The 21,158-nt window shown below is 28.4% G+C and overlaps 2 protein-coding genes across 6 annotated transcripts; one reads left to right on the forward strand and one right to left on the reverse strand.

Annotated features, from left to right (window-relative positions):
• Positions 1-1,987: 1,987 nt before the first annotated feature.
• LOC114176874 (SPX (SYG1/Pho81/XPR1) domain-containing protein / zinc finger (C3HC4-type RING finger) protein-like protein) lies at positions 1,988-5,296 on the reverse strand. 4 transcript variants are annotated; one of them, XM_028062095.2, is made up of 7 exons: positions 5,139-5,296; positions 4,697-4,890; positions 3,642-3,886; positions 3,292-3,540; positions 3,032-3,169; positions 2,508-2,566; positions 1,988-2,432 (listed from the first exon to the last, which is right to left on the reverse strand). In XM_028062095.2, exons 1-7 carry the CDS (start codon positions 5,195-5,197, stop codon positions 2,324-2,326), a joined length of 1,053 nt encoding a protein of 350 aa, XP_027917896.1. In that variant the 5' UTR covers positions 5,198-5,296; the 3' UTR covers positions 1,988-2,323. The 4 variants fall into 4 exon arrangements, with proteins under 4 accessions (XP_027917896.1, XP_027918048.1, XP_027917968.1 ...); XM_028062247.2 differs by having other exon boundaries at positions 4,986-5,279; XM_028062167.2 differs by having other exon boundaries at positions 4,697-4,907; positions 4,986-5,279.
• Positions 5,297-9,781: 4,485 nt separating this feature from the next.
• On the forward strand, positions 9,782-12,049 carry LOC114164283 (Sterile alpha motif (SAM) domain-containing protein). Of its 2 annotated transcripts, none has more exons than XM_028048927.2 (2): positions 9,782-10,121; positions 11,076-12,049. In XM_028048927.2, exon 2 carries the CDS (start codon positions 11,087-11,089, stop codon positions 11,873-11,875), a length of 789 nt encoding a protein of 262 aa, XP_027904728.1. In that variant the 5' UTR covers positions 9,782-10,121; positions 11,076-11,086; the 3' UTR covers positions 11,876-12,049. The 2 variants fall into 2 exon arrangements, with proteins under 2 accessions (XP_027904728.1, XP_027904807.1); XM_028049006.2 differs by having other exon boundaries at positions 11,087-12,049.
• The last annotated feature ends 9,109 nt before the right edge of the window (positions 12,050-21,158 follow it).

Below are 21,158 nucleotides of genomic sequence, written 5' to 3' on the forward strand. Positions count from 1 at the left end.
TTTATTGCAACAGTTATAATTATCAACCGATTGAGGAAGAAGGAAAATTGCGTGGAGTGGAAGACATAGCAGGTTACTCGGGAAGAAAGCATACAGAAGAAAGAGGGATAATTTGAGTATTAATAGTAGGTGCTTGATCCCTACACCCGAAACAATAACTAAAAAGACAATTACATGAAATTGAGAGATTAAAATTTGAGATAATGAATCACGATTTAAATAATTTTCTTAATGGAACAATTTATATGTAAATTTTCTTAGTTCAAGATTCCAAGTATTAGATACAAAACTTACGCTATATATTTTATAAGAAAAAAGAATGATATATATAATTTTAGAGAAACACAACTCTCTCCATTATAATTAGAAATATATATATATATATATATATATATATATATATATATATATATATATATATATATATTACCAATTATAGGATTTGACTTTGATCAAGATGAGTCAAAATAAAAAAGTCACACGATAAAGAAAAACTTGTAAAAAAAAAAAATCATAAAGTCAAAATTTCTATTAAAGTATTATAGATTAAAGTTAACTTGAACTTAAGTCAAGTCAATCTCAAAATGATAAACATAGATCCAAGTAGTAGTTCTTCATACCCTACCCGTTAGATAAATATTATCCATATTACCCAGACACTCATGGATATTTACAAAATTATTTAAAAAAATATTTAATCATAAATTTAAATAAAATACATCATTGTCATAAATTTTAAATAAAGTTCAAATAAACTCAAGTTCATTCAAGTCCAAATAATTATAAAAGTAAATATAAAATAACATCAACACAATAAAAAAAATTTAATTAGTGTTTAGATCAACAAACTCACTTTTTCCGATTGATTCTTGAAACAAAACCAGGTAACTTTTTAATGTTTCTACTATAAAAAGAAATTATTAAAGAGGTTATAAAAACAATTTATGGAGTGAGTATACATAAATTATACATGTAATTAATCTTAACAAACCAAAATTGTGTTCCATACTATTAAAATAATAAAACTCATACATTAGTAGTTTTCGATGTATACGAAACTCATGAAATAGTAAAATAATAAATAAAAATGCTATTAAAATGATAGAAGTCATATGATAGTAATTTTCAATTCATACGAAACTCATTAAACATTAAAATAATAAATCAGAAAATCAGTTAAATAAGAAAATCACATGAAACCATATTTTTCAATCCGTAGGAGTTAATAAAATTCAATTCTTAAGAGTTAATAAACCTCAATTGTCACATACTATTGTCACATACTAAGTATTTTTATTTGGTTAACTTTATCATTTAACAACAAGCATCCCATAAACGTTTATATAGGGTTTGATGTATATGCCTAATTTCAAAGAGAAGAGAGAGAAGAATGTCAAGGGTGTTTATGCGGGAAGAAAACAATGTACCAATACCTGAAACTAGAAGAATGAAGATAGAAGACAAAATGTATAGCTTAAAAAAAATTAGATCAGAATGTTTAACAGATACAAATTTAGATTGAATTCATGTCAAATTGATCAAGTTATGGTGTGGTGTACTGTTACTCTACTTATTTATTTTTTATTTCTATTCTTCCGCTAGAAAATGCGTCTCCTTTCTTATTCTTTAAGAGAGATTTTTCTTTTCAGAGATAATATTTCTTACCGTTGGTTGAGGACTTGTTTTTCTACGTAATTTAAAGCTTTAGTTTCATTTGCTAGTGTGGAAACAACGCAAACACATATTGTGTGAAAACAGGTGGAAAGATGGAGAGCAATCAAGTAATACAAGTTAGGCAAGAAAGAGATTAGAAACCGAGTGACTAATTTTATTGGTATTATAGTTACCTAAAATTTGGTCTTTGAATCCTAAATTCAATTATAAAGGAATTTTAAATGCTATAATTAAAGTTCTAAGATTCAATTTTAACCCTAAACAAACTAATAATCAAAACGCTGATAACCTCTCTTCATTACTCTAAGAAATGTTTATATCAAATTTCAAGTTTAAATATAATCAGAATAACATGTACTTGATAACTTCCTTTGATATGAAAACAAAAAATTGACTGTCAATTAGACTGTTACAGGCTTTGCCTTAAATTTTTGAAAAGTGACAGCTGAGGATGCCACTTTGTCTTTATTTACTATTTCCCTCTTCATTCTAATGGCTAAGGTATTAGGAATTAACTATATAAATCCTACCTCACCTAACAGTTCAGTCAAGGCCAAACGCAAACTCAAAGTCTTGTAATTCTTCCAGGGATTTCTGTATCTGTTAACAGTATTCTACTCAGATGTTTCCATTGCTCAAGTATAAAAGCCTAGCGCAATCCAATTGCATATGTGGACTGTAAATTCCAGTATTCCTTGGATTGCTTCAATGTCTCAACTCGTTCACTAGCTAGCCTCTCTCTCCAGTAATCTCTGCACCTGCAAAAAAAATCTTGAATATGAATGCGATGCCTCTATGCACATAAGAAGAAAGATAATGTTACCATGTAATACCTTCTTTTCACAAGTAGATCAAGTTCTACCATACGCACAGCCTTAGAATAACCGCCAACCTGTATTAAGAAGAGCATTTGTCCTTTACAAAAGTATGTTTTCATAATTCAAAATTTTAAAATATAAAGCAAATCAGAATATGCTTTAGAGCCCCAAGGAATAGGATAAATGACATAATCACTACACTTTTGTCATAAGGAAGCCATAGGGAAAAGTGAAAATATTCTATGTTTTGAGAAGACAAAGAATAGAATCTGCTGATCAATGTTATCCAAGATAGGCTACTGCGCATCTACTTATCTTATAGTTACGTACTCTTAAAATGAAGATATTTATGAGTTTGAAAAACCTATTTATACAGTTATTTGGAAAAGGAAAGCAAGGTCCATAAAGAACCTTCACCAAACTGACACCTATGGAGTTGCATAATTGCATCATTGACTTCTATGCTGGCTTTAATTGTTTACCAACATGAGTTTTATTTTTTTAATCCGATATATCAATGCCGAGTAAAAAATACACACCTCTCTGCATATAGGACACTTCGACTCTGGACTGGCAGCTTTAAGGCCTTGAAAAATCATCACAGAGGCAGCTGAGCAAGCACATGACTTACAGAAGATATGACCACAACTCAAAGCATAAGGGTTGAAAACAAGATCCTATCATATCACAATCCAAACATTTATAAGAAATAATGATGTGTGTGTGTGTGTGAGAGAGAGAGAGAGAGAGAGAGATCTTTTCCCTTATTTTCTAGTGTAGCATACAATTAGGAACTTACCAGACAAATTGCACAAGTTAGAGTATACTCGAGCTTAATAGAATCAGGAAGAACCAATGTCATTACATCTCTATTTAAGTTTAGATCACAAGAAAAGTGACCATAGACTCCATCAAGCTCACAACTATCAAGTCCAGTAGAATTCAGATAAAAAGCACCCAATTCAATTATCCAAGGAGAGTGCAAAAGTTCAATGTGTTCAGCATGCATCCTAGATTTGAAGTTCTCCCCATTAACAGAGCAGTGTACCTGACGCCAAATAGAAAAGGATAGAGTGAACCCAAAAACTAAAACAGAGAAGTATAAATGAAAAGAGTTAACATTAGGCAATCATCTCAGATGTTGCATACTTTATCATATTTCTTAAGTATTTTCCTCATTGCAATAGCATTCATGGCAATGTACTCAATTAGAATCCTCCCTTCTTGAGTAAGGGTTTGCCTATCACTTCTAAAGCACTGCCGCAAACGCAATACATATCTGTGTAGTCCTGAAGAAATGTGAAGATGAAGGAGATGCTGAACTCTTGAACTAAAGTACCCCACCACATCAGATGCTTCCTTCATCAACTCAGAGAAGAACTGTTGGTCACATACTACAAGTGGAAAACAAAAATGTTCATAATTAGACTACAGAAAGTAATACACTTCAGTTAAATTGAAAGAGACATCAACATATTCAATGAGTACTTTGACTATATCAAGTTATAAATCTAGTTGAAAAATATATAAGTAAACAATTTCACTCAAAAAATTAGAAGAACACAATAAACATTAGAGGAGGGTCAACAACACATTCTCTAACATACTCTTCAAGCACATTTTCTCCTATTATATAATGCCCTTACTAAAAACTACAAAATGAAAAATGGGGTTTATTAATTAGGGATTTCAAATCCATACAAATTGGTGATTTCCAACTAATTTTAGCCAATGGTAAATAGTGTACTAGAAAAAACAGAGAGTGTTGCTAACATTTCTTCGACCATCTTAATGAAAGTAACTTTCAACCTTATAAACAACCATGGACAGCATTAACATCCTCCCACAGGCCATCCCTATTTTTTAGAAGCTATTCTCATTATAAAAAGTTAAAGCCAGTAATATCTATCACTTGTTCTTGGATCTTGAGAAAACAGGAAAAACATGAAATACAATCACTCTCATTTTTTATTCCTTAACCTAAAGATCTATTGTATTAAATATTCCACAGTCTCAACAGGACATCAACCCTCGATTTGGTCCCTGCTAACGACATGAGCATGTGCCCTACCTCGTAACCTAGCATGACGCCAGACAAGTGTGTTTCACATGACCATATATACAACACACACAAAAACGAGAACTTGCAACTCGGGGTGGCCCCAAACACGAAGTAAAAACTCAAAACCAAAAGAAACACTTACATGGGCAAGACTGACACTGACACAGCAGGTCCTTATCTGAAGAGGTGTCTTTCTTGCAAGTCTTCAACACTTTTTTCAACCTGCTGTATTCAACGTGAGCACATTTCTCGCCCAAGAACCACTCCCGCTCTTCCTGCAGGTACTCTCTGAATGCACACCCGAATTTCATCTCCCCCTTTTTCCACTTCCAGATCCTAATCGAATAAAGAAACTTCACATAACAATTAATCAATTAATTAATCAAGAACAGTGATTCTGGAAAATACGTCTGGTTAATTCTACAACGTACCAGAGCGAGCTGATTCGACTATGTGTGAGGAAATTGAGAGATAAAAGATAAAAGATAAAAAATAGAATTATGATATATAGCTATCGGTGGTGGGTGAGTAACCGGGGAAGAATGTAACTGGTGGCGAGATAAGCGGTGGTGGATTTTGGTTACCAGGAGTTTCTCCGGAGCAAGACGAAAAAATTTATGCTGTGAGTACGAGAATCAAACATCGGAGGGATCTTGTGCCGTCTCAGGCTTCATCCAGAACAAAGCAACGTGAGTTTGAAGCCACCGAGACCCGCGCATATTTCGGAATTTTTGTTTTTTATTTCTTTTCCTGGACCACCGAAACAACCATCAAATATCTCTTACGTGGTCTCCAAGTGTTTTTTTTAATATTCACCAATAAATATTTTCCTTTAGATATTTTACGGTAATTTTCGATCATTTATTAGTCATAAACACCGGTTGTAACTTATAACATCTCAATTAGGCTGGTCAAAAGAAAACAATAAATTTGAGATATGAAACTTATCAAAAAATATTAATATTAAATCATTTTTAAAATATTAAATTATATAAATATTATATTAAATTTATTTTTTCTGTCAAAGATTCAATAAAATACTAATTACCTCTTTTATTGAAAAAGATCTTCAAAGTTATGGCAGCACAACAAAACTGAAAAAGTTAAAATTAGATTTCTAAAATAACCTCTTTAATTTTTTAATTAAATTGCTAATAAATTTATACTTTATTTAAAAAAAATATATTACTGTAAAATCTCAATAATTTAAGTGTTAACCCGTGTCTTGAAGTATTGGTTATAAATAATTAATATACTTCAAATTCTATAAAAGTATACAGATAATTATAATATTAAATAAATTTCCATCTAACTATCATAAATTTATTTTATTTAAAGAATAAAATTGTCCATAAATAAATAAAACTCAAATTAATAATTTATTTAATGTCTATCTATAAAAGGTTAAAAAATAATTAAATAATAAAATAATTATATTTTAATGTTGCTAAAATTAAAATATAATCAAGTGTAAGAAAATAAAATTAACTTAAAGGAATAACAAAGTTTAGTTTATAACAAAAAAAAAAGATAAAAATCTCTTTGAAATTTATAATTTTTTTAAAAATTTATGTGATTAAAATATTGCATTTTTATGTGAATTGTTTTTATTTTTTTCATAATATTTTTTGTTATTTTTTCAAATTATTTTTCTTTTTTATGTTTTAATTTTATTTTAATTTTTAATAATATAAAAATATAATTATTTTATTATTTAATTATGTTTCAAATAAATTATTAATTACAAATGTATTTATTTATAAAAATATTTATCTTTTAAATAAAATAAAATAATATTTACGATGATTAGCTCAATATTTATTCAATATTAAATTTAATTATATATTTTAATAAAATTTAAAGCACATTAATTATTATTAATAAATACTTTAAAACAAATATTTAAGAAAATTTAATATGCATTAAAGTCTATAACAATTCATAATTAATTGTAATATTAAATAAAATATAACCATTTTATTTTATTTAAAAGATAAAAATATTTATAAATATTCTACAATTATTATAATATTTTAATTTAATATTTACCGATAAAAGTTAAAAAATAATTATATTTTAATATTATTAAAAATTAAAATATAATTAAATATAAAAAAGTTTAAATTATCATAAAAATTAACAAAAAATAGTATTCAACATTTAAAAAATTTACAGAAATAATAATTGAATTTTCAAAATTCTTATTTTTATTATTTAAAAATTTTAAAAAATACATTTATCTTTATAATCAATTATATATATTTATACTATTTTAATTAATAAAATTAATTATTTCAATTTTTAAAATAAAAATAATAAAATCAATACATATTTATTACTCTTTAACCGTGCCTTTGAACCAATTAACCCTCGCCTTAAAATAATAATTAATGTTCTCATTATTAAAAGGAAGTAGACTACTAGCAGCATCATTAAACGAAGTATAGTGGTTGGGATTATATAATAATAACTTCTCTTTTCAACGTGTGTATTGAATGCTTTTAATGATGCTTATTGAATGCACTAATTCCGTGTTAGTTTTTTATTCTGGGGAGTAAGATGTATTTAATGTTATTAAATTCATATGTATGAAAACTAAGACTTAAAGTATGTATATTTTAGTAGAATATATTAATATATTAATATTGTAATCATTTTAATTATAAATTTTGTACTAGTTTAATTTCTTTTTTTAAATATCAAATTGATTTTATTTATTTATTTATTTTTAATTTGTCTAATTTTTTAAAAGTTGATGTAATTAATATAATTTTAATATAAATTTTAATGAAATTTTTTTATTCATTTTAATAAATTTAACAAAAATAATCGAATTCTATAATTTTTACAAAATAAGATCAAATTAATACTAAAATAAAGTTGAATAATTAACTTAATACTTTTAAACGAAAGGTTTAAATACTTTTTTGGTTCTCATTTTTGTACTATTTGTTGTAGATGGTCCTCATTTTGACATAATGTTTAAAATGGTCATCATTTTGACCCAATGTTTAAAATGATCATCATTTTCGCAATTCGTGTTTTATTTGGTCCTTTTTCTGTAACGATGTTTAAATCATTAACGGAGCATTGTACAAGTGACACGGTTTGCATTAGGGTGTGTTACGCATACTGTACATATGACTAATTAACGTTCATTTTTCTTTCTCATAAGACTTCACCATTAACTGGAAAGATGATGGATTGATATATTTCTTCGTAGGTAAATCTCCTAAAGCAGGTTGATATGAAGTCCTCAACATTGACATTGATGAAAATATAAGTACACAATGAATCTGAATGCTCAACATTGCAGCTGTAGGAAATGGCTTCTGACTGTTATCCATTGCTGCCAGCCATATGTACAGTACACGTAACACACCCTAATACAAACCGTGCCACATATACAATACTCTGTTAATGATTTAAATGGCGTTACAATACTCTCTCAATGATTTAAACGACATTACAGAGAAGGACAAAATAAAACACGAATTGCGAAAATGAAAATCATTTTAAACATTCGGTAAAAATGATGACCATTTTAAACATTCTTTCAATATATACAATATTATTTTATTTTCATTTTCCCAACACGCCTATAAGATATATAATCTCATATTTTTATTGTCAATTAAACAATTTAACAAATTATGATAAATAATAGAAATCAAATTCCACATATATATACTTTAATATGAATTGAGCGATTTAATTTAATTTTTTATATAGAAAATGATTTTTTGACAAATATTTTGGTGATAAAGTTGATAAAGTTATAAATAGAGTAATTTTTTTTTGTGAAAGTTAAAAAATTAAAATAATAAATTTTAAGATTATTTTATCAAAAATGATTTTTTTATCAAAATTTCTCAAATAAAACTTTATCAAAGTATTATTTTCATTTTTATATTTTTTATCTATTACTTTTAATCTATGTAACGGTAACTTGAATTCAATATTATTAATTGTTAAAATAAAAGCACTTCACTGTATAAATTATTTACAAAAATCTAAAATATAATTTGCTTACTTTTTATATGTATATTTTTTTTTATTTATTATAAATTTTAATCAGCTTAAATAAATATATTTTATGAAATCACTAAAGATTTAGTGTTTAAGATGATGGATGAAGATGAATGAAATTTATTTTCTTCAGGAAATTAGAACTCATTGATACATATGGATTTGAGAGCAAATAAAATATTATCATTGGATAAAAATGGATAAACATAAAAAGATGAGAGGAAAATACACCTCAACAATATATATTTAATTAAATACCTTTTAGATTTTCTAAATTCCAAATATGTTTTTATTTTTTAATAATAATAACTAATAATAATAAATTAATATTAACTATATTAATAATAATAATAATAACAAAATAATAATATAATATTAAAACTAATAATAAAAAATAATAATAATAATAATAATAATAATAATAATAACTAGGATACACATTGTATATGCATTTTTTAAATATATGTGATATTATATTAGTAGATGATGATAATGTAATGTTATTAAGTTATTTATAACAATATATAAAGAAGATTCCCTCTTTTATATCAAAACACAAATTTTATCCTTTAAAATATAATTATTTATAAAATTTTTAAAAATTAACTGTTACTTTTACAATTTTTTTTATAAAATTGTCTGTCTCTATTATTATATTTTTCTCTATTTATCAACAGTTATTCTCTCATCCTGATATATTTTACTTTATTTTTAATAAATATAATTTTTATTAAAAATGAGATAATAACTGTTGATAAATAGATAAAAAGAGGAGACCAGAGATAGACAATTTTATAAAAAAGTTTGTAAAAGTAACTGTCAATTTTCGATCAATTTTCAAACATTTTATAAATAATTATTTTTTAAATAATAAAATTGGTATTTTAAAATATGAACACAAAAAATAATCTCATTATATATCATTATAGATAAAAATAATTTATTTTATATTAATTTTAAAATTTAATTAATCGATATTCCTAATAAAATTTGTTAATTTGATCTCAACTTTTAACAAAATTTTAATTTTAAAAAAATTAAAATATTTAAAAAAGTAACTATCCAAATAATTAAATATAATTTTAACTATAAAATAATTTATAATCTAACTATTTTTATACTAAAATATTATTTTATATCTATTAAATTATTCAAAAAATTTATCTTTAAATCTTTTTACTTACACCTCTTCGTCCATCAAACAGTCGACCTCACTTTCTCAACTACATCTCCCAGATCCATATATTGGGTCTACCACAAATCAAACACACCCTGAGAGTTTTTCTTTATCTTCATATTTTTTCGTTGACAACTTTATATACTACAATGACAAAATTAATCTCTCCTCACGTCATCGGCCAAAAGATTTGTTGAGGCAAAGCTAATTCGATCATAAACCCTAATTTCCTTCTCCACAGGTGCGATTCCCAAATTGCTGAGTTCTAAAGCGAATATTAGGGCACGAAAGTTTTGAAGCCGAGGAGGAAAGAGAAGAAGGAAGAGCTTAGTTCTGTTTTCGTTCAAAGACTTTGTTCCAGGTCTTTACCCTTTCTTCTTTTCGTCTATCTAAATTTCACCCAATGTTTGAATGTTTATGTGCAATTTTTCATTCTTTTCTATCCATGGATTTCCAAGTCGCGGGTTTATGTATTTCACTGGAATAGAATGTGGCTTTGCAAGTCGTGTGATACATACTTCGTGATCCTGACGTGTCGTGCATTGTAACAGACAACAAATGAACCAACTGAAGTTTCAGTAATTCATGCATATTACGAGACAATACACACCAACTATCATGATTGCGTGCAAGAAAATCAAGCATCCCTTGTTGTTAATTAGTTGATAATAAATATGATTTAGCTTGTGCTACAGGTTTTTGAGGACAAAGGTATCATAAATTTTGTTTCTAGGTTGATAGAAAGACTCAACCAATCTGTAACTTATTGCTGAGAGAATTTTTCTGATATTTCTCTGAAAAATATTGCTGCATTTCATTTGCATCTGCACCTTATGGACTTGATTGTTATTCTCCGGCTGAATTTGAATTTCAAAGAGGATACAGTTAACTTTGCAATTTCATCTGTGTGCTCATTTGAATCCGGATCAGGTTTCTTACACGCATAATTGAATACCAAAGTAGGTACTATTAGAGTATCTATTATGTACGGAGTTATTTGTATTATGTACTGGAGATTACTACCTGAGTTTAATTTGTGTTTGGCATTACCGGTGTTAAAAAAGCCTAGCATTGTCACTTAATCTGAAGTGATAGTTGATATGACAATATGATTTTTAAGGTACATTTTAGAAGTTAACAAATTTTATGCACATGACAGTTCACATTGAATATCATTATAAACATCATTTACATGTATACACTAATTGTTCTTATTCTTTAAGTATTTATTTTCATTTATATGATGACTTCTGACCAAATGAACCTAGAGTTTTGTTAGTGGTTTAATGCTATACAACCTACTAATGGTGTGCAGGTTCTTGGCAGATGATGAAAACAAAGCAGAAGCGCACAGGAAAAGTCCCAAGTAAAAAAAGTGGTACTTCTTCGCATGACCCTGTTGATTCTCGAGATCGTGACAAAGAGCATGAGGATAGTGATTGGGTTATAGTGAAAAAGCAGAGAGTAACCATTCTGGTGCCTGCTGTGCCTCTCAGTGAGAGATCGTTAATAGCAAACCAAGGACCAAATCATACGCAACTTATGCCTCCTGAATTGGCAAGTAACCATGTGCAGCTTCCCATGGAGACATCTACTCTACATCCTTCAGATAATGAACATGAAAAAACCTTTTTATTGGCTGCTCAAAAAGAGACTCGTACCGAGAATAGAGCACCTCCTATCTTACCTAGACCAACTGTGGTCAATCCATCATCTTCAGATCAGAGAACAGAATCAGAAAATCCACGTCAAATGAGTGGTTTGAAGTCACATAAAGTACTTGGAATTTCTAATACGTCAAAAGTTATTAAGCAGCCCAGAACACTACTTGCACCAAGAAGGCCCTCCAACCTGGAAACTTTGAATAAAAACTTGAGAGCATCAAATTTGGTGAGGAAGCTTGAAAGAGCTGGTGGACTGAGCAAGTGGTTGATATCACTTGGACTGGGGCAGTTTGTGAGAATTTTTCAGGGTAAAGGTCTCAGTAAGTATCAGCTGGTAAATCTAACTATGAAAAAACTCAAGGATATGGGTGCCAATGCAGTGGGACCTCGCAGGAAACTGATCCATGCCATGGACTGTGTTTGTCAGCCATATTGCTTTGAGGCATTGTAAAAGGTTTTAGAATTTTGAAACTATATACAAAAATGTTCCAAGACACGGTACAAATGCAAAACTTTTGTTTCTAGATGTTGTTATAGCTTACAGTACTCGATTCTCAGCGCTTGTTGAGATCTATGCATATATTATATTAGCTTTTAGACGCATTCTAAACAATGCTTCCTTTTAGATTGGTGCGTCCATTCACTTCAATCTGTCATTGCTTGTTGTAAGTAGTTTTACTTCTGGAAGAACACCAGAAATGAGTAAATAGATTAATTCTTTATATATTTTTTCCAAAGCTTCTAAAACAAGATTTTAAGACTTAACTAAGTTAGAAAAACCATATCTTGCACTCAAGGGACCTAATTCACAAACAAAACACATCATTGTTAATTTATTGTAGCAACTAGGGGTGATCATGATCCAATCTACATTCATTTTGGATTCAAATAATTGGATTAGATTTTCGATCTAAATCTATTTTTTCAAAAAAAGTTGATTGAATTTTTTAAAAATCTAGATCCAAATATTTAGATCAAGTTTAAATCCAGATCTAAATATTTGGATCAAGTTCAAAATCCAAAATCCATTTTTCATAAAATAAATTCAAATTAAATTTTTTAAAACGGCTAAATTTTGGCGAGTGCTGACTCGACCAAATTTTGGTCATGACCAACTCGACTGAATTTGGCCAAATTTAGGTCAGGACCGACTCGCCTAAATATAACCAAATTTCGGTCGCGATCGACTCTGCCAAATACGACCAAATTCAAGTTAGGACCAACTCAGTCAAATTTTAGTTGAGCCAAACGCAACCGAATTTTGACCGGAGCCGACTCGACTGAATTCAGCCGAATTTTGGTTGTGGCCGACTCAATTGAATACGACCAAATTTCGATCGTGACTGACTCATTTGAATACAACCAAATTTCATCCTAGGTCGTCTCAGCCGAATACGACCAAATTTGGGTCAGGGCTGACTCGGTCAAATCTCAATCGGGGCCAACTCGATTGAATTCAACTGAATTTTAACTGGAGCCAACTAGGCTAAATACAGCCAAATTTTGGTCGCGGTTGTCTTGGTCGAATACAGTCAAATTTTGTCTAGGTCAACTCAGCCTAATGTAGTCAAATTTGGTTCAGGGAGAAATCAACCGAATACTTCCAAATTTTGTCCAGAACTAGCTGAGCCAAATTTCGATTGGGACCGACTTGACAAAATTTGGCCTAATTCAGCCAAATTTTGTATAGGATCACGTCAACTCAATCAAATACGACTAAATTTGGACTAGTCCGTCTCAACCTTTAGCCTAACCTAACCAAAAATATAAACTGAAAATTTGGATTGGATATTTTGGATTATCCATTTTAAAATTCTAGATTTAGAGTATGAATATACAATCCATAAAATATATAAAATATAGATTAGATTGATATCCAGATCCAATAAAATGGATTGGATTATTGCAAAAATGGATTGATCATGAAAATTAGATATTTTGCCCATCCTTAGTTTAACTTTTCAGATCCTCCTCTGCTTCCTTCCGCTCATTTAAGAGTTCAATAATTATAAATTATTGTTGTTATCTTCATAATGTTTATAATTTTTATTTTTAGGTGTTAAATAAACATTAATTATTACTTTTACCCTCATATTTTTATATGTATTTAATCTCTTTTTATTAATACATTTTTTTACAATAGTATAATTTAAATTTGTTAGTACAAATTTATGGATACATTAACAATTCTTTTATTATACTTCTAAAATTTTTAATTAAATTGTAAGGTTTAAAGTTTATGAATATAAATTTTAAGGTTTAGTGTTTACGGACGTCTCACGTCTCTCACGTCGCCATCTCACGTCCGACATCCCATGTTTCATGTCCCACGTCCCACGTCTCACGTCTCACGTCTCACATCCCACGTCCCACGTCTCACGTCCCATGTCCCACGTCCCATGTTCCATGTTCCACGTCTCACGTCGCACGTCTCACGTCCCACATCCCATGTCTCATGTCCCACGTCTCACGTCTCATGTCTCACGTCCCATGTCTCACGTCTCATGTCTCATGTCCCACGTCCTACATCTCACGTCTCACGTTTTACATCCCACGTCCCACGTCCTATGTTTCACGTCTCACGCCTCACGTCTCACGTATCACGTCCACGTCCCACGTCTCACGTCCCACGTCCCATGTTTCATGTTTCACGTCTCACATCGCACGTCTCATGTCCCACATCCCATGTCCCATGTCCCACGTCCCACGTCTCACGTCTCATGTCTCACGTCTCATGTCTCATGTCTCATGTCTCATGTCTCACGTCTCATGTCTCATGTCTCACGTCTCACGTTTTACGTCCCACGTCCCACGTCTCAGGTCCCACATCCTATGTCTCACGTCTTACGCCCCACGTTTCACGTCTCACGTATCACGTCCACGTCCCACGTCTCACGTAGCACGTCTCACGTCCCACGTCGCACGTCTCACATTATTGCACTGAAATACTTGATTTTTTCATAAAATAATGGTGTTTTGGTTTACTCGTTACAATATAGCTAAGGTTCTTCTTTGCTGTTTATTCTTCTTTAGATAATAGTTTCTTATTGATCGAAAGAAGGAAGAGAAAAGACATTATATTATCGAAAATAAGAAAGCTAACCTGATGCAACAATAGTAATTTGAAGCTTTTGCAGATGTCTGCTATCATTACATAGATGATTTTAGAAAAGTGTTTAGATGTTGGCAGACAATATTTTTTTATTGGTTTTATGTTCTGACATTCAATATGCGAAGAGATGTGTCACAAAATTCTAATCAAGGATGAGCAAAAAATCTATTTTTTATTATCCAATCTATTTTTTCTATGATCTAATCCATTTAATATCTATTTTATTAAAAATTCAATCCATTTAAAATCCATTTTATTGGATATGAATATCAATCTGATATATATTTTATGAATTGGATATCCATTCTCTAAATCTAGATTTTCAAATGGGATAATCCAAAATATCCAATCCAAATTTTCAGTTTATATTTTTTGTTAGGTTAGGCTAAAAGTTGAGACCGACTAATCCAAATTTAGTCGTATTTGATTGAGTTGGCGTGACCCTATACAAAATTTGGACGAATTTTGTCAAGTCGGTCTCGATCAAAATTTGGCCCAGCTGGTCCTGGACAAATTTTGAAAGTACTCGGTTGAGTTCACCCCGACCCAAATTTGACTGCATTGGGCTGAGTCGACCTAGACATAATTTGACCGTATTCGACCGAGACAACTGCGACCAAAATTTGGCTGTATTCAGCCTAGTTGGCCCCAGTCAAAATTTGGTCGAATTCAATCGAGTTGGCCTCGATTGAGATTTGGTTGAGTCGGCCCTGACCCAAATTTGGTCATATTTGGCTGAGACGACCTAGGGTGAAATTTGGCCGTATTCAAATGAGTCGGTCACGATCAAAATTTGGCCGTATTCAACTGAATCGGCCACGACCGAAATTTGGCCGAATTCAGTCAAGTCGGCTCCAGTCAAAATTCGGTCGTGTTGGCCTCGACCCAAATTTGACCGAGTTGGTCCTGGCCTGAATTTGGTCATATTTGGTAGAGTCGATCGCGACCAAAATTTGGTCATATTTAGGTGAGTCGGTCCTAACCTAAATTTGGCCAAATTCAGTCAAGTTGGTCATGACCAAAATTTGGTCAAGTCGGCACTTGCCCAAATTTAACTGTATTCGATCGACTAAGTCCCAAACGAAATTTGACTATATTCAACTTAGTTGGTCGTGATCGAAAATTGGCCATATTCAGTCGAGTCGATCCCGACCGACGAATTTAGTGGAGTCAACCCTGATGGAAATTTGACTGATCAGGCCCTAACCCAAATGTGGTCATAATTGGCCAAGTCGGCTCTGGCCAAAATTTGGTCGTATTAGGCAAAATTGACCCTGGCCAAAATTCAGTCGAATCCAGTCAAGTCAATCTCGCCTGAAATTTTGTCAAGTCGACCTTAGCCCAAATTTGGTCACGTCATCCCCGACTGAAATTTGTTTGAAAGTCATACAAGTTTATCCCATGTTGAAATTTGGCCTTGTTAGCCTCGACAAAAAATCTGTCAAATTCTATGATGTAAGCCCTATCGAAAATTTAATCCACATCCATTTTGGATTCAAATAATGGATGTGGATCCAAATTTGTGTCCATAGGGCTGACACCAAAGAATTTGACAGATTTAGCTGAATACTTCCAAATTTTGTCCAGGACCAATTGAGTCAAATCTCGATCAGGACCGACTTGACAGAATTTGGCCTAATTCGGCCAAATTTTGTACAGGGTCACGCCAACTCAATCAAATACAATTAAATTTGGGCTAGTCCATCTCAACTCAACCTTTAGCCTAATCTAACAAAAAATATAAAGTGAAATTTTGGATTGGATATTTTGAATTATCCATTTTGAAAATCTAGATTTCGAGAATAGATATCTAATCCATAAAATATATAAAATGTAGATTAGATTGATATCCATATCCAATAAAATGAATTTTAAATGGATTGAATTTTTAATAGAATAAATATTAAATAAATTGTATCATATAAAAAATGGATTAGATCATAAAAATTGAATTTTTTGTCCATCCTTATTAGCAACATTTAATATAGTTTATTCATATCTCACATGTATAGTTTATACATTGATATGATCTTCAGGGATCATTACGATTTTGAGTTTTTTTTTTTGTATTTTTTATCATTTTAATTAATTATGAGAGTTAATGATTCATGTCATGGAAATTAAACAGGACATTAGCATATATTAAAGATTGTTTATTGATAATTGATGCAAAATATATATTAAAATTCTTAAAATATAGAAAATTAATTTGATTTTTTTTTGTATAAATTGATGGTACTGAGAAACACAAATAACATAAATTAGAGCTTTATTAAAAGTATTAAACTGTATTTACTTTTTTATATACAAAATGTAATTTTATAAGATACTGTTCGTAATATTTACAATTTAAAACTATTGTCATTTTTAAAGTAATGTTTTCATAATTAAAAAACAAAAAGAACTAAAGGCCACTTGAGATTAGTTATGTTGTCAATTGGTGATTGAATGAATCACCATTGCTTAAAATGTTGAAATTGTTTGATTGAATGAATATTGTAATATTATTTGCTCAATTGGTTTTTATATATGATGGAACTCATTGTGAACTCAGAATTAACCATTACCTCGATCGATTAGGTTTTGTTCTTAGTAATATTAAGTACAATTTTTATAATTAATTTTATTGATTTTCATACTACATGGAGATAATTAGATGAAGCTATTTAATAGTGCCTTATGCAATTATTATTTCATTTACGTGACACAATTTGGTTTTTGGCAATGATGGGGCATATGTCCCATTCATTTATGGTGTTGAATGAGACAAATTCAACTCTAACCTACTTCTTGCATTCTTCTTCACACATTATTTGGTTAAAGTCTACAAACACTTATTTTCTTCCTAAGTATTTTTGCATAAATGATTTCTAAAACAAACTACTGTAAGTCATAAAAAAAATATAATAATAGTTTTTAAGTATTGAAAAATCTATGAAATTGGTCTTAGTAATATATATAACAACTTTAAGACTAAATTTATATTTAAAAATGACTGTATAATTTTTTTATTACTTCATAAACTAAAAAAAAAGATAAAATAATATTCGAGAGGCTAAATGGATGATTTTGAAATGACAAGAAGAATAAAATAGAAGTACCAATCGCTTTAGTATTATTAATAATGATGATATTATCTTATCGTTTGAAAAGAAATGAAAGAAAATTATTTATTTTGTCATTTTATCTTTATTTTTTGTAGTTTATTTATTCCATTTGTTATTATTGTTTTTTTTAAATAATTTCAAGAAAATGCTTCTTTCATATTCATACTTTAAAATCAATTTCTTTGAGTGTGGGATTCCTTTCTTGTCGACCACGTGTTACGTGTGAAATTAAAATACTTTATAATTAGTTAACAAAATATTACGGGCATTACAAGTATATGATTGTTATCTTGATGAAGTAATTAGATAATAGAAACCTTCAAATAACTAACTACGAAGTGTGTAAGTTGAATTAGTTATTGTGCTGATTAAAATATTGGATTTAATTTGGTTTCTCCATATATAAGTATATCAAATAAATGGTATTGATTTCTCCAAACACATCTTCTATTGAAAAATAAATTGAGTAATAAATTTTTAGAAGTTAATGCTTGAGGAAAAGAAAAATGGTTGTTGCCATGATGCATGCATCGAATTTTCAAGTGCATTAATAGTAATAATTTAACACATTCTACTATTTGTTGTTTTTCTTTATTTGAAGCTTGATTAAGTTACTACCAATTTTGTTTTATGAGAATCAAATTGAAAAACTATGTCAAAGAAAAAACAATGTAAGTTTTTGCATGTATGATACTTATAATATATATTTATATTGAATATTGCATCTTTTTAAAATCAATTATTATTAAAATATTACATATTAAATAAAATAATGTATCGTGTTGCGTTTTATACATAGTACAAAAATATAGACTGACATACCAAGTGTATTATATATATATATATATATATATATATATATATATATATATATATAATTGTCCAAGCTAGCTGTAAGATGCCACTCAATAAAAAAACACCTTAACACGTGAAAGTCATTTGTCTAAATAACCTTCGCAAAACAAAGAAAGAATTGTCCAAGTGATGTCTTATAAAGGTATTTAAAAATTAAATTAAATAGTATTTTTTATTGGCAAATTAAACACCATGCTAATCAAATTTATGAATAACATATTAAATAAAATAAATATGTAACCTTTTATATCACAATACATTAATTTATTATTAATTATATAAAATATAATAATTAATTAAAGAGACACATTTAAATAAACAAAAATTAAGTAGAATTTCAAACATACACCAGACTAAATAACATTACATGGTACTCATTACAAAAAATATACATCAGATGAGAAATTCTTCAATATGTTCTTATGGCGCATTAAGTCGCCACCATGTATCATATCATTCATTAGCTGCAGGAATTATCATAATCTGTTTGTAAATTAAATTAAATTACAACTCTTTAGGTTTTCGTTGGTGACATTAGTTACATTAAACTTATATGTAGAGTATTAAAACTTATCTTTTATATCTTTTTATTAACTTTTATATGTTTTTTATTATAATTACTTATCATTTTTAATTAGGTTGGTGACAACTTCATTTTTTACATTATTAATTTTTTTAATGATATTTAAATAATTTAAACGTTTAATTTATTCATTTACGGGTAAATATTATATTTTTTAACTATTATATTTATAATAATATTCGATGAGATAAGTAGACGCTTTAATTACACTATCTTATTAATTACATTATCTTGTGAAAAATAAATTGATTCAACCCACTAAATAAACATATAAAATAAATTAGAAAAATAAAATAATTTTAAATAAATAAAACCTTAACCTATCATATCCGTGGTGAGTTAAACTAAATTATAAAGTATTTATCTCATCACTCATTTTTAATTCAATCTATAGTTAATTAACCACATTAACATACTTTGACACTGTTACTATCCTTTTAAAATATTTTAATAATATTTGTCAATAATGTTTACTTAATATTTTTTTATTTAATTTTTTTTTAAATCTTTGAATTTTATAAATATTTGTTATAGAAAGATAAAACATATTTAGTTATTATTTAGATTTAAGATGGAAATCTTATAAATATTTAACATTTTATCACATTCTTTAATATACTGTAGATAAATAAAATAAAACATAAATAAAATAAAACAGCAAATTCCTTCCACATATCTCTTATATTTTAAAAAATTCTAAAAATATCAACAATATTAAATACTATACTAAATTTTTTCGACAAATTAACAGCATGAGCAATTATACTAATAGCATTTTCAACGGTTAATTTGCTTATAATTATAACGACTCATATTTAGTAAATTGGATATGGCTTTAATTCAAAAGGACATGTCATTCAAATAGATGATAAGATAATAGAAAAAAAAATAAAATTTTCTAATATGTGTCTGTATTACCTAAATACTTTGATTACATAGTTAATGCTTGCATATTTAGAATGTGTTATACAATTAATATTTTAATAAATAGTTTACAGGCTGAACTAATTCTTATATTTTATCAATTAAGTAGTTTTAGCTTTTATAATTTCGATTGCTTAAAGCCAGTTTGCATACTTTTAAAAGCAATAAAATTCAATGCAAGTGTTTACCCTTTTTACCCTTCTAACACAAATTTTATTCAATGACATAAATGGGGTGACAGTGTTCACAATAAGATTCGACATGATTTTAAAATTTAACTATTTATTTTATTTATTGATATGTTTTCTCAGAATATTCTGACTTTAATTGATACTTAATATTTAATCGTATTATTTGTATTTTACAAATAAAAATATTTTAGAGAAAATATTAGAAAATTTGTAGATCTTGTTATAGTTAACTAATTCACTTAACATGTGTGAATTCATACACACTAGTAAACAAATAATATTTCTTTCATTAAAAAGTAATATAAATAGAGTTGGTGTTCGTAACAGTGACTATTAATCATTGACATATATGGTGGGTTCCCACGATGATAATGGTACTTGTTCATAAAGTTTATATATAATTTTTAATGAGAGTTTTTTTATTTAATTAAATTCAACATAAATGTATTCGGTGAGTTTGGATTTTTTATTAATATTTCTTTCATGTTTTTTTATTATGTCTTCGATAATTATTAATTTTAAAATTTTAAATATATTAAAATTATCTTTAAGATATTAAAACAGTATAATATTTTTAATGTTTAACAAACAACAATATGAAAAAAGAAAACTCAGAAAAAAAAATGGAATTTGTATTTGGTTCAACAATCCATGTGGATCCCTTAAACAAATCTCATTAGGTCATCTAAAGTTCAACCCGACAAAAAAATCACTATCATCTGATCTCTACTCCCATTTTTCTAAATAATATTAGTTTATTCATAAACATATTATTTGATTTTATTTGTGAATATAACAAATTTAACTGAATTGTTTTAACATAGGCTTTTCTTCAATTACTTTAAATATTTATCTACGCCAATTATAATAGATAATCCATGTTTTTGGTTTCTATATTATTATCCTTAACAACATGATAACGCAAGAGCTAATAATAAACTTGGATTGAGCCGAAAAATTTA

Source organism: Vigna unguiculata, chromosome 1, assembly GCF_037176805.1.
Source record: "Vigna unguiculata cultivar grain cowpea cultivar isolate G323 ecotype 2 chromosome 1, ASM3717680v1, whole genome shotgun sequence".
Classification (NCBI taxonomy): domain Eukaryota; kingdom Viridiplantae; phylum Streptophyta; class Magnoliopsida; order Fabales; family Fabaceae; genus Vigna; species Vigna unguiculata.